General features: G+C 37.2%; 1 protein-coding gene across 35 annotated transcripts in view; it reads left to right on the top strand.

Annotated features, from left to right (window-relative positions):
• Positions 1-14415, top strand: part of SLC25A26 (solute carrier family 25 member 26) — a 193777-nt gene that overhangs the window by 145309 nt on the left and 34053 nt on the right. Inside the window, exon 3 of one of the 35 annotated variants that reach the window (XM_049097918.1) lies at positions 2614-2744. The exons of the other annotated variants lie outside the window; for them this stretch is intronic. Coding sequence (XP_048953875.1) covers positions 2712-2744 — 33 coding nt within the window. The 5' untranslated portion in view covers positions 2614-2711. The remainder of the gene's footprint in view (positions 1-2613; positions 2745-14415) is intronic. 35 annotated transcript variants of the gene reach the window in all.

The raw sequence follows: 14415 nt of genomic DNA, 5'->3' as shown, positions 1-14415 counted from the left end.
GGGTGTCTTTCAGTTGGTTCTTGTGTCCCTTTGATGTACCCTCATCAGTGTGAGTGTTGGTTTTGTTATTACTTGTTTGATTTTGAGTATTTCCTTAATTTTTGGCCATACAAGAGGCTCTAGGCTCATCTTATAATTGCTTGCTCTGTTTCTAGAATCAGCTCTTTCTTCAAGAAGCATAGTTCTCCTTCCATCCTCTGCTTTTTTAAATTTTTTTTGTTTTTACCACCTCTTTACTCAACTTCCCCTACCTCTTCTCACCCTCCATAACTCATATTAATAACTTAATGGGTATGTATTTGTGTGTATCCTTTTGCTTCCACACTATCATAATCATATCCAAATACAGTTTTTGTTTTGTTATTTGTAAAAAGTGGCTTACGTGATACATATTTTTACATATTTATCTTTTTCTGTCTTAGCAATACCTGTAGAAGTCTCTTCATGTCAGCTGCTACAGTTCTGATTCATTCTTTTAAATGACTGTTTTACTGTTCTGTGGTAGAAGATTGTTTTAAGATACCAAACTATTTTCCAATTAATGATGTTCATATACTTTGCTTCTAGGTGTCAGCCACTACAAACTGTTGTAGTAAACATTCCTATATGGAAATGCTTTATCTCAGGAGGATAAATTTCTTAGAGTGGGTTTGCTGTACCTAAAGATATGTTTTTAAAATAGATGTTTCTAGGGATCCCTGGGTGGCGCAGAGGTTTGGCGCCTGCCTTTGGCCCAGGGCGCAATCCTGGAGACCCGGGATTGAGTCCCACGTCGGGCTCCCAGCATGGAGCCTGCTTCTCCCTCTGCCCGTGTCTCTGCCTCTCTGTCTCTCTCTGTGTGACTATCACGAATAAATAAATAAAATCTTTAAAAAAAAAAAAAAGAAAAGAAAAATTATTAGAAAAAATAGATGTTTCTAGATTATAACATTCTTTAAAAACCAACAACTCACACGTCTACTAGCAGTGCCTGAGAGAACCTTTTTCCTTGCATTTCTGTCTACAATAAGTAGAACAGGTCATATCAGTTTTACTATTCTAATTGATGTTAACTAGTACCTCCTTTGTAGTTCACTTTGAATTGACCTAGTTTGGGTGTTGTTTGTTGGCAACAGTGGCCACAGAGTGGGAATTGCTTTTGTAAATTTGCCGGCTTCTGTCCTTTGCCTTTTCCCCCTTGGGTACTCGTCAGTTTATAAGAGGTCTTTGTATTTGTAAATATTAGACCTCTGTCTTCTGTAATTGGACATATTTTCTCCAAATCTTATTATTCTTTTGTTTTTTCCATTATTTGCTATAGAAATTTTCATTTTGGGGGATGCCTGGGTGGTTTAGTGGTTGAGCATCTGCCTTCAGCCTAGGGCACGTGATCCAGGAGTCCCGGGATCAAGTTCCACATCGGGCTCCCTGCATAGAGCCTGCTTCTCCTTCTGCCTGTGTCTCTGCCTCTCTCTCCCTTTCATGAATAAATAAATAAAATCTTAAAAAAAAAAGAAATTTTTATTTTTTTCATTAGGAAATATGTCTGTCTGCTCATTTATAGCTTCTAGGCTTAAGATCCCCTTTATAGGGATCTCTGGGTGGCGCAGCGGTTTGGCGCTTGCCTTTGGCCCAGGGCGCGATCCTGGAGACCCGGGATCGAATCCCGCATCGGGCTCCCTGCATGGAGCCTGCTTCTGCCTCTGCCTATGTCTCTGCCTCTCTCTCTCTCTCTCTCTCTGTGTGACTATCATAAATAAAAATTTTAAAAAAAAGGTCCCTTTTATATAAAGTACATATGTTTTCTTAGATTTTTTGGCAGATTATTTTTTAATTTAAATTCAATTTAGTTAACATATAGTATATTATTAGCTTCAGGGGTAGAATTTAGTGATTCATCATTTGCATAAAACACCCAGTGCTCATTACATCAAATGCCCTCCTTAATGCCCATCACCAGTTACTCCGTACCTCTACTCATCTCCCCTGGAAGATTATTAACAAAAGGAATTATTTAACATTTAATCTGTGTAGTATTTACTTTTTGTGCTTGGAGTAAGATGGGATTCTCTTTGCTTATAGTTGCCTGTAGTGTATTATTGCCAGCACCTTTCCCCATCTTTTCATAAGTTAAATTCTCATACATGTTGAAAGTTATTGCTCTTGTTTCTAAAAATATTCTTGGCAGGATGCCTGGGTGACTCAGCAGTTGAGCATCTATCTGCCTTTGGCTCAAAGCGTGATCCTGGAGTCCCAGGATCGAGTCCCACATCGGGCTCCCTGTATGGAGCCTGTTTCTCCCTCTGCCTCTCTCTCTCTGTGTATGTGTGTCTCTCATGAATAAATAAATGATACCTTTTAAAAAAATACTCTTGGCAAAAAGAAAATTCTTGGCTATACATGGGCATTTATTCTTCTGTAATTGTTAAGATCAATGTACAGTTCTTAAAAATTATAACTGAAAGAATTAAGGTATATATATTAAGCTTGGGAAAACTGACAAGAATACAGTATAGTTTCTACATTTTTTCAGATCTTGTTAGATGGAATTTTATAGATTTGTTGATATAGGTCACATGCCCCTCTTGTTGACTTTATTTCCGGGCATTTTTTTCTCTCTCTCTTTTTTTTAAGATTTATTCATTTGAGAAAGAGAGAGAGATCAGGGGGAGGGGCAAAAGGAGAGGGAGAGCGAGAATCTCAAGCGGACTTCCTGCTGAGCCTGGAGCTCCATGTTGGCCTCCATCAACCCACTAAGCCACCAGGTACCCCTTACTTATTGTTCTTTAAAAAAAAAATCCCATTTATTCATTTTAATCCTTAAACCTAATTTTTATGCCAAGCTTGTCATTTTAACCATTTCTTTACCATTTTGTTTTATTTTAAACAGAGTATTTTTTTTAATCAGAATATGACTTGGTCCTTCTTCTAGTGGCGTAATTTACTTTCTTCACCTATTATAAAAATAGTTGTTCTTTTAACTTGCTTTATTTGTTATATGTTTTAACTTGTGGTTTCTTAGCTCTTATTTTTGCTGGTTTAAGTTATTTTGGATTTTTAATTTTTGTTACTTTGGAATTTCTACTATACATTTCCATTCCATTAATGATTACCTTTTATTTCCCCTTTTCGAGGATCCCTGTGTGGCTCAGCAGTTTAGTGCCTACCTTCAGCCCAGGGCATGGTCCTGGAGTCCCAGGATCGAGTCCTGCATCAGGCTCCCTGCATGGAGCCTGCTTCTCTCTCTGCCTGTGTCTCTGCCTCTCTCTCTCTCTCTGTGTCTCTCATGAATAAATAAAATCTTTAAAAAAATATTTCCCCTTTTCCCTGCACATTTTTGAGTTTCCATACTGTTTTCCTTCCAGGTGCCAGGTGTAGGGTTTGGTATCCATTTTTCTCTCAATACTTGTTAGGACCACTGCTCTAGCTTCTGATGTTGCAGGTGGGAAAGTCTGGTAGCTCTCTAAGCTTTCCCCTCTGTAAGGAATATGTTCTTTCCACCTGCAGGCTTGTAAATTTTTTTCTCTCAGAGTTTAGGCACTTACTAAGTTATGCCTAGGTCTATGTCTAGAATAGAATAAAGTGAGCTCTTTTAATCTGCAGATTGAAGTCTTTGGGCCAAGGAAATTCTCTTCTGGTATGTGTTTTATTATTGCCTTACTACTATCTGTTCATCTTTCTTTTGCTGGAACTGCTGTTCATCTCATTAGTTCTGTCCTCCAATTCTCTTATCTCTTCTATCATGATTTCTCTTTTGTTGCTTTGAGCTCTTTTTTCCATTTGATCTTTCATACCACAAATTTGGACTTTTGCCATGATCCATTCTTTCTTTCTTTTTTTTTTTTTTTTTTTTTTAAAGATTTTACTTATTTATTCATGAGAGACACAGAAAGAGAGAGAGGCAGAGACACAGGCAGAGGGAGAAGCAGGCTCCGTGCAGGGAGCCTGATGCAGGACTTGATCCCGGGACCCCAGGATCACACCCTGGGCTGAAGGCAGGCGCTAAACCACTGAGCCACCCAGGGATCCCCTCTTTCTTTCTTTTAATCATTTGTATGGTTTATTTGGAAAATTAGTGCTTTTAGATGCAGGAAGACTTCTGTCTGCTGTAATTAATTCTCCCTTAGTTAGCTTATTATTTTTCTGACCATTATTGGCCTCTTACTCTTCACACAGCTCTTTTCAGTTGTGGGGTTGCTCCCTTTGTCATGACTGGTAACTGTCTTTTCAGATGCTCAATGTTATGTGTTGTCATATTTTCCCTGTCAGCTCATAAGGGCCCAGTTCTGGTCTTGGTCACAAATGATTCAGGGAGACCTTGCCCCCTACCCAAGGGTCATCAGCTCTCCTCAAACCAGGCTTTTTCTAAAGCCAGTAGTTTAGAGTAGTTCCAAAGTTCCGAAAGGCTAGACTCCAGGTACTTGCCCAGCTCCTAGAAAAATTAGAGACACATATTCCAGTCTCTTTCTCTATACTCCAAAGAGCTTAAGCCTTCAATTCCATTTAGTAACCTACAGGCATCAGGCCTATACCTTTTGCAGCACAGGGATTGAAACTGTAGTGGGAGTCACAACACAGAAAGTGGGGGTGTATTAACTTCACATCATCATCTTCCTGGAATCTTTTTTTGGCCCTAGATTTTCATTTTATCATTCTCTTAATGATTATAGATGTATGCTTTGGCCTAGGTTTACCAACAGTAAGGATAAAAGCATTAGATGGGAAATTGGAAGGTCTGTGGGATAAATTATATTATAGTTCTCCACTCCACTTCTTTCAATGTAAAAGGATCAATTATACTTCCCTTCCTGTTGTCAAGTGATTTGCAGTGTCTCCCTCTCCCATAGTCAGGCTTGTCATTGTGACTTGTTTTAATAAATGGAACATATGTGGAAGCAATGTATTCTAGTTCTGAACAGAGATATGACAACCTCCTCTCAGTTCCTACCTTTTGCCTTGAGAATGGCATGTCTCAGATATGGTTTGTTCCCTCTAATTGGGTCTTAGAATCATAAGACACATGGAGCAAAAGCTACAGCCTCAAGGCAGCCATAGCCAACTTACAGGTGACATATGTAATGTGAATGGGAAAAATGAGTTTGATGTATGCCACTGGGATTTGAGGGTCATTTTGGTAATGCATCACAGCTAACTGATAAAATCTGGCTGATGGCTAACTGATAATTTCTTCTTTCTCATTTAATTGGGTAACATTTATTTTTATCTATCATTTAAAAAAAAATCTGTATCAAACCCTACAGTTTATTTTCTGTCTCCTAAATATTCTCATAATTGGCTGACATGCATAAAGTAGTATTATGGTTATAGTCAAACACTACCTGTGAGGAGTGTTTACAATTATATATATAAAATATATATATAATATATAATTATATAATAGGACTCAGCCCATGTAGCAAAACTGAGGATAAAGAAATCAGAAAACTGAGGGCAGTGCCTTGTGGCAGTTTATTACACTCATTTATCTAATGCCCTAAACTCCACCCAAAGTTACCCTTTTGGAAGTGTGGCTTCTCTTTAATGGTACAAAAAAGATTATTTGTAGTTCTTACTACCAGTGCTTGAATGCTGTGTTCTATGAGAAGTAAATAAGAGTTCATTGGGGTTACATTTATGGAGTGGCTATGCAAAGCTTTTATTTCCTGGGATGTGTATGTATGCATATGTATCTGACTTTTGACTTAATCAACAGACTGGAATGAATGGGATCTATTTTTATATTTTATCATTTTGCATCTTGATTGATACTTTTTTCCCCTTATTGATCAGCTCTTGGCACATTGTTCTAACAAATATTTGTAGATCAATAGTTGATAAATGGAAAGAATATTCATTGAACTATGAGCCAAAAGAACTGGATGCTGGATTCTACTCTAATTTTGCACCGGCCTTATTGCCTACCTTCTCTTCTTCCATTCCTTTGCTTTTCCTCCTTTCACTTATGTGATAGTTACTGAGCACTCTGTTCTTTTTCTTTTTCTTTCTTTTTTTTTTTTTTTTAAGATTTCATTTATTTGAGAGAGAATGAGCAGGGGAGAGGCAGAGGGAGAAGCTGACTTCCCTCTGAGTGAGGAGCCTGATGTGGGGCTTGATCCCAGGACCCTGGTATCATGACCTGAGCCAAAGGCAGATACTAACCGACTGAGCCATCCAGGTGCTCCTGAGCACTCTGTTCTGCCAAGCCCTGGGATGCAGTGAGGAGTAAGGCAGACATTTCTCCCTTATAGCCCTTAACAAGCTACTGTCCTTCTCTTCTCTTCTGCTCTGCAGCCCCTCCTTTCTTCTGACCATTTTGTAAACTGGTCATTGCCACACTACTGCTCAGCCTCCTTGTTGTCATTTTATGTTCACGGAACTGCTTTCAAATATGCCTTTACTACTACATTATTCTAGGGGAGGCTAGAGTTGGGGACTGTCCTGAGAGGAAGATAGCTAAGTGGGGGAAGCAGTGAGGGAGCAAGTGAGCCACTCACATGGCCTAACCACTATGCAAATCTTTTTATTTTTTTATGATTCTTTTCAAGTTGTAATTCTGCATAAATGCCCAAAGGATGCAGGTATACAGATGATTCAAATATTAGATGAGAAGTTTATTGCTCTTGGCTGTTCTTTTAAATTTTATTTATTTATTTTATTTGTATTTTTTAGAATTTGGGAAACCATCAGTTAGAACGTCTTTATTACCAAAAAATAGATTGATTCAGATATGGGGAAGACCTGGATAAATAAGCATGTGCCTCAGTTAACAAGGATAGTTGGTAGAATAATAAGCAAAATAATTTCCTTTCTCTTGTAGGACTTCTTGAGGGGTCAGTTACAACTTTTTCCTCACCCCTCTTTTTGTTTTCTGAGTAAGGAGCTAAGCCGTGCTGGCTGAAAGGGAGGCATGGAGTTGTAAGTGGGAAAGCCAAGTGACTATACATGCGAATGCCTTTCCCAGCTGCAGAAAAAAATATGAAGAACAACCTGATTATGTTTTGTGAAGGATTAAAGTTGCATGCAAATTCCAACTGAAAGCATCTGTTTTCCTGACCCTGTGCCAGAGTTCTAACATCTTGACAGGAATTCTTGTTGTGAAATTTCTGTCTCAAGCACCTCCCTCAACTACTCTCTGGCTGTTTTCTTAGAAGGCTTAAGTCAACATGGCTTAACATTTTGGAAATGACTCTTAAGAACTGAAAATGAATTTCTCCATTTGCTTCTTATACACCAGAAGATAAGTTCAGGTTTCATTTGCAAGAATCACCCTAATTGCTGAGTGATCATTGTAGAAATTGAGTGATCCACAGTTCATTAAAGAAATCAGTGAGAATAAATGTATCAATGAAGGCATTGGCATATGTGTATATATTTATATAAATATAGATTTTTTAAAAAGATTTTATTTATTCATGAGAGACAGAGAGAGAGAGAGGCAGAGACACAGGCAGTGGGAGAAGCAGGCTTCATGCGAGGAGCCTGACATGGGACTTGATCCCAGGTCTCCACGATCACACCCTGGGCTGAAGGCGGCACTAAACCGCTGAGCCACCCGGGCTGCCCCTAAAGATAGATTTTAAAAATTTTTTCTTGCCCTAAATGGAAAACTGTTAAAAGTATTTTTAACTTTATTTCCTAAGAACCCCAACTGATAAAAATAGTTCATCTTTTTAGGAAGACCACAGGTTATATCTACCTGTGACCCCATAGTTACATTCTGCTCAGTCATACCTATGTTGGTATAATTTTTGATACCATAATCCTACCATGTAAGTTATGTTTACAGACCTCTGGTTGCAGGATTAAGTGTTAATGCAAGTGTTGAACATTTGCTAGGAGTCAGTGTGGAATGGTGTGTTAGAATCACTTGCAGTGTAAAAGCCAGTGTGGTTTTATTTTTTTTTTTTTCATTTTGATTGATTTGGTAAATTAAACTTGATACCTAAAAGACAATTTCTTTGTGTTCTGAGAGACTTGAATATTAACCTTGGGCATTTTTAAGGATGATTGTGTTAATGAAGGGTTAATGTTGGGCCTTCCTCTTCTAAGCCTTGTCATAAGTTTGTTCAGAAATAGTGTATTTATAATCTGTGCGATATGTCTAGGATCTGCTATATATTAGAAATATTAAAAAGAGCATTTTATGAGAAAAATAGAAATAATTTATCGAGGATAAATACTGTGAAATACTATGCATTGATCAGAAATGACAGATTTATAATTAATGAATATGGTAATATCTCTATGATATTGTTAGGAGAAAAATCCAGTTTTAGGACTCCTATACTGACGTTTAATGAGAAAACCCAAACCAAAACTAAGTGTCCTGGGCTCAAATGTCAGTTAACTGGTTAAATGGAGGTAGGGAGCTCACTTTGACCTTTTCATTTTAGGCTTCTGTGTATGAATTTTTAGATGAGAATGTAATTCTGCTTTACCTATACACATTTTTTTGCTATGGGAAAATTAAAACACACACAAGGTAAATGGAATAGTATAATGAAGCCTAAGTGCTCCTTTCCAGGCTTCAGCTGGTGTCAATATTCGGCCATTTTTACTCATCTGTATCACCTCCTACTCTTGACTTTGATTACTGTTGTATGTTTTATAGTACATTTGAAGATTAAATTTGTATCCATTGAAATGCACAAAGGATAGATGTATACTTTTGAAGGATGGATACACTTCTATAATCCACATCACTATTATGATATTGAGTATTTCCATAACCTAGAGCATTCTGTAGTAATCCATCCCAGGCAGTCTGCCCACCTGGGATAGTGTTGCCTTTTCTTAGAAATTGATGTAAAAGCAACCATACAGTATGAACTCTCTTTATGTCTGACTTCTTTTGCTGAGCATAACGTGTGTGAGGGACATTATATGTGATAGCAAATATCAATAGTTCTTTCCACTTTATTGCCATTATTCTACAGTAGGACTATACCACACTACATATAGCATTACTTTTGTTGATGGGCCGTAACTGTTGTGATTAAAGCTGCTATGACATTCATGACAAATTTAATCGTTGACATATTTTGTTATTGCTCTTGACTAAATACCTAGGTGTGGAATTTCTGGATCAAACACTGATCCTTTGGACGCAATTGTCCTGTTTTAAGTTCCTACAAGCAAAATAGAGTTGTGATTGCTATCCATCCTTACTCTTATTTGATTTTTTCAGTCTTTCTGATGTCAGCCTGTTAGTGGTTGTACAGTGCCTTGTCAGTGTGTGCTTTTTGAAAAACAGTTTTTAAATCGTGCTGTGAAATAGGTAAAACCTAACACTTGTCACTTTAACCATTAAATGTACACATTAGTGTCATTCTCGATCTAGTGAACGGTCACCAATGCCTGGTCCCAAGATGTTGTCTTCCCCCCGCCCCCAGACAGAAACTCTGTACTCCTAGAGGAAGAACTCCCCACTGCCCTCTCCCCCCAGCCCCTGGTAACCCCTAATCTGGTTTCTGTCTCTATGAATTTGCCTATTTTAGATATTTCATGTAAGTGGAACAATACATTATTTGCCCATTTGTGTCTGGCTTATTTCACCTAGTATGATGTTTTTCATGGTTCTTCCGTGCTATAGCAGGTGTTAGAACTTCATTCCTTTTTATGGCACAATAATACTCCATTGTATGGGTGGCACCCATTTTAATTTTTAGTTTATTTGTTGGTGGACACATGGATTGTTTGATTTATTGTGAATGATGCTTCAGTGAAGATTGATGTACAAGTATCTGTTTGAGGCCCTGTGTTCAGTTATTTTGGCTGTATACCTAGGAGCAGAATGCTGCGTCATACGGTAATTCTGTGTTTAGCTTTTGGGGAACCAGTGGCCTTTTCTCTCAGTGTGTTTTAATTAACATTTCCCTGATGACTAATGATGTTGAATATCTTTTCCTGTGCTTATGTTAGCAATTTGTATATGTATTTCTTTGTGAAGTGCGTGTGCAAGTCTTGTGTGTAATTTAAAAATTGGATTATCCCCCCCACTTTTATTTTTAGTTAATGAGGTTTGAAAGGTCTTTATATATTCTAAAAAGAAGTCCTTTTCAGGTTATTTTGTGAATATTTTCTTTCAGTCTGTGGCTTGCCTTTTTATTAGTAGTAACTTTCATACAACTGAACTGTAAAAAATGTTTAAGATGATAAATGCTTTGTGTATTTTAACAAATTAAACCTTTAAAAAAATTTACAATTTTCACATTGTTGTGCAACTGGTCTCCAAAACTCCTTTCATCTTGCAGAACTAAAACTATGTACCCATTGAATAAGAACTCTCCTTCTCCCTCTTCTGTCTCTTGGCAACCACCGTCCTACTTTCTGTGTCTATGAATTTCACTACTCTAGATTCCTCACATAAGTGGAATCATACAGTATTTGTCTTTTTGTGATTGGCTTATTTCAATTAGTATAATGTCCCCAGGATTCATTCCTTCTGTAGCATTTATCAGAATTTCCTTGTTTTTAAGGCTCATATTTATGTATGTGTGTGTACACACACACACACACAGTATTTTGTTGAATAATATTGAACATCTTTTCATATGGTTGTGGCCTTTTGGATATCTTTTCACGAGAAATGTCTGTCCAAATCCTTTGCCCATTTGAAAAGGTAGGTTTTTGTTGCTGTTGAGCTATAGAAGTTTTTAAAAATATATTCTTTATTTAGAGAGAGGGCTTGAGCAGGGGAAGGGACAGAGAGAGAGAGAGAGAGAGAAAATCTCAAGCAGACTCCCACTGAGCACGGAGCCTAATGCAGGACTTGATCTCACAACCCTGAGATCATGACCTGAGCTGAAATCAAAAGTTGGATGCTTAACCACTAAGCCACCCAGGGACCCCTAATATAGTCTGAATCTTAACCTTTTGTCAGATACATGATTTGCAGACCTTTTCTCCCATTCCATAGTGTGTCTTTTCAATCTAGTGATTATGTACTTTGGTGTACAAAAGTTTTAAATACTAATGTAGTCCCATTTGTCTTGTTTTGCTGTTGTTGCCTGTGCTTTTAGTGTTGTATCCAAGAAAGCATTGGCAAATGCACTGTCATGAACACTTTGCCCTATGTTTTCTTCTTTAGAGTTTCATAGTTGTAGGTCCTACATTTAGATGTTTGATCCATTTTGAGTTAATTTTTATATATGGTGTAAGACTCCACCTTTATTTGTTTGCTTGTGAATATTCAGGTTTTCTAGCATTATTTGTTGAAGAGATTCCCTTTCCCCCATGTACAATCCTGGAATGGTTTGTTAAAGACCATTTGTATATATGCAAGGGTTTATTTCTGGGCTCTCTGTTGCATCGATGTGTATGTCTTGATGCCACTGCCACATCATTTTGCTTACTATGGTTTTGTAGTAAGTTTTGAAGTCATGAAATATGAGACCTTAACTTTGTTCTTCTTTTTAAAGAAAATAATTTCTGGCTATTTGGAGTCTCTTGAGAATCCATATGAATTTTAGGTAAAAACATTTTTTATTTCTGCCACAGTATCATTTAGATTTTTTTAGATTTTTTTTATTTTTAAAGATTTATTTATTTATTTTTGAGAAAGAGAGCTAGGGAACAGATTGGCATGCAGAGGAAGGGGCAGAGGGAGAGAACCTTTGAACAGAGTGTGGAGCCTCATGTAGGACCGATCCCACTACCTGAGAGATCGTGATCTGAGCCAAAACCACTTTTTACTTGTAAAAAACAGTGAAACTTGTTTTTAGGACTTCAGAAGTATAGTGGACCACGGACTAATTTGACATTGTTGTTATCTTGTCTACATAATGGTGCTCTGTGCCTGGCGCACTCACACATACGTTGATATACTAGGAGCACCTTCCACCCAGACACAATTACTGTGATAATTCTGTAGAATGCAGAGAAAGAAAATCTGATCAGGACCTTCAGTGCTAACATTTGTCAAGGACTTGCTGTGCCCAGCACACAGGAGTTAGTGATTGGTAATATTCTCAGAGCTCCTGGATGAGTTCTTAAAAGATTTACTTAAGAGTCAAACCACTTACACACTTCTCCTTTTTCGTGTTACATTTTGATACTCTTTTGTCCACTTTGTGCTTTTTTTGGAAAGATATTTTGGAACGACTTTTAACATCTCTTAAAAGCCTAAGGAATAATTCACTTTAGATTTTTCCTACTTTTAGGTTAATTTCCTTTATTAGGTAGGTGTTCTGTTCTCTATGTATGGAGAGTAAGTGGATTCTGGTTGTTAAATTGAAAAATCAGTGTGTATTGACTGTTAGAATTCTTTTCTGTCCTGTCAAATGCTAGCAGACCAGCTTTGAATGTTTCTCACCTTTTTTTGTTTAATTTTAAATTTTGGAACAATAGTCACTTAGAAGCAAAGGTTTTTAGGTCTTCAACTTGCTTTGTCCTTTGTTACCTTTGGGATTGAATGGAAAAAAGGCATAGCATATTTAAGAGGAGAATCGCTTTGTTACCGCTGCAACATTAAAGTGGAAAATGCTAAATCAGTCATAGAAATTTGGACACTGTCAGGCAACAAAAAGGAGACATCTCTGTGGGTCACTTGTAGGATCCCTTGAAAATTGGAATGAGTCAGTTCTCGGACCCAGTGTGGTATCCATGGCAGGCCTGCCAATTCCATGCTGTACTTCAAACCCCTATTAATTTGAAGTCATAGCAAAAAGTTTCCGTTTTTTTTTTTTTTTTGTCTTATTGCTAGAGAGTTTTAGGTTATTTCTGCCAACGTACAATAGCTTTCATAGCTTTTAACTTATGCTTCCTAGAGCATTCATAGTAGTATTATGTTCATTGCAGCTAACCATCAAGTATTTTTTAAAACAGTGGTGATATTCTAATGTGATTTTTTTCCACTGAAAAATAGACTTTTTTTTGAAAAATAGAATTTTAGAGATAAATAAAACCTTAGAAATCATATCTTTATATTCCCTGGGTTTGTTATAAATCACTTCATTATTTTTTAAGTACCATAAGGTCACAGACACTTGTTTTAAGATCTCAGGGTTAAAAAAAGCATTGATTGGCTTCAGTGATGATTCTGGTCCAGTAGTTAATGAGAGGTAAAGCATGTTCATAATGTAATTTTGTAAATTCTTTATTTCATTAGTAATGCCCAACACTTCCTTCCCCTGCTCACCACGCCTATATTTAATTTTATCTACTTCACATGAAATCCTCACATGTACTCTTGTACAGCATTATTGCTGTGTTTATTACTACTAAGTGGAATCCATGTTGAATTTTAGCAGGTTTTTTTCCCCTCTGCATCTGCCTCTTTGATGGTAGCTGGGTTTACTGCTGCTAACTTATTAGTGCCCTGGGTCGTAACAACCTTATTCAAACACAACATCTTAAATGGAGGCATTAAAAAGGTCACAACAGTGAGCCATTTTGTAACTTTTGGTGTAATAAAATGAGTATGTTGTGTTTTGGAATATAAGACCTCTGAGTGCAGCTATTCATTTTCTTCATCTATAAAACATTTTAGAATAACAGCTTACATCTGTTTGGGGTTTAAAATTCCACATTTTGAAGAAACATCACTGTTCTGTAACTCCAAACCAGACATGGGGAGGGAGCTAGCTCTTTGTCAGACCCATGTTCTGTAGAGGTTGGGAAAAGGGTTTGTTTTAGCCCGGGAGCTGTATTCGCTGGCAGTACTCCTTTCACATGTGTGGAACACATTTTCATTATTGTTTCTTCATCTTGTAAATGACAAAAAGCATTCAATAGAATTTTGACTTGAAGAATATTTGAAAAATTTTTTACACATCAGGAGTTTATCTTAAGAGGGATATTTCACTACCAGAAACCAGAAATAAATTTAATTATTTAAGCATTTACAGTGCATTTAATTACCTTAGACTGTCAGTTAATCTCGTTTTAGAGAGTAAAGCTGGGGTTTACTGTTGGCTCACTTTTTAAGATAAATACCCTATAGAATAGTTTGGCCATTTCAACTGTGTGATTTTTAAATTACTTCTTTAAACTTGAAGGAACAATTTAATGAGTAGCTTTTAGTAAAGGAAAATGGGCAAAATGCTCATCTGTAGGGTTCAAACTCTAATACATTAAGTATCCCAAAAGCGTAGATATCCTACAATGAAGTTTTACAGGTTATTTTTATTTTTACTTATTTATTTTTAAAGATGTACTTATTTGTTTGAGAAAGAAGACCTGAGCGCCTACCAGCAGGGACAGGGGAGCGTAGGGTAGAGGGAGAGTGAGAGCCAGAATCTCCAGCAGACTCCCCGCTGAGCATAGACCCTAGACTCTGCTGTGGGGCTGGATCCCAGGACTGTGAGATCATGACCTGATCTGAAACCAGGAGTCGGATGCTTAACCAACCGCGCCACCTGGGCACCCCAGGTTATTTTAATCCAGAAGTAAAAAATGCCTCTGTGGACCATTAAAATAAGTTATAAGGCCTTTTTT

Source organism: Canis lupus, chromosome 20 (genome assembly GCF_003254725.2).
Source record: "Canis lupus dingo isolate Sandy chromosome 20, ASM325472v2, whole genome shotgun sequence".
Lineage (NCBI taxonomy): Eukaryota > Metazoa > Chordata > Mammalia > Carnivora > Canidae > Canis > Canis lupus.
This window is presented reverse-complemented; position numbering and strand designations above follow the sequence as displayed.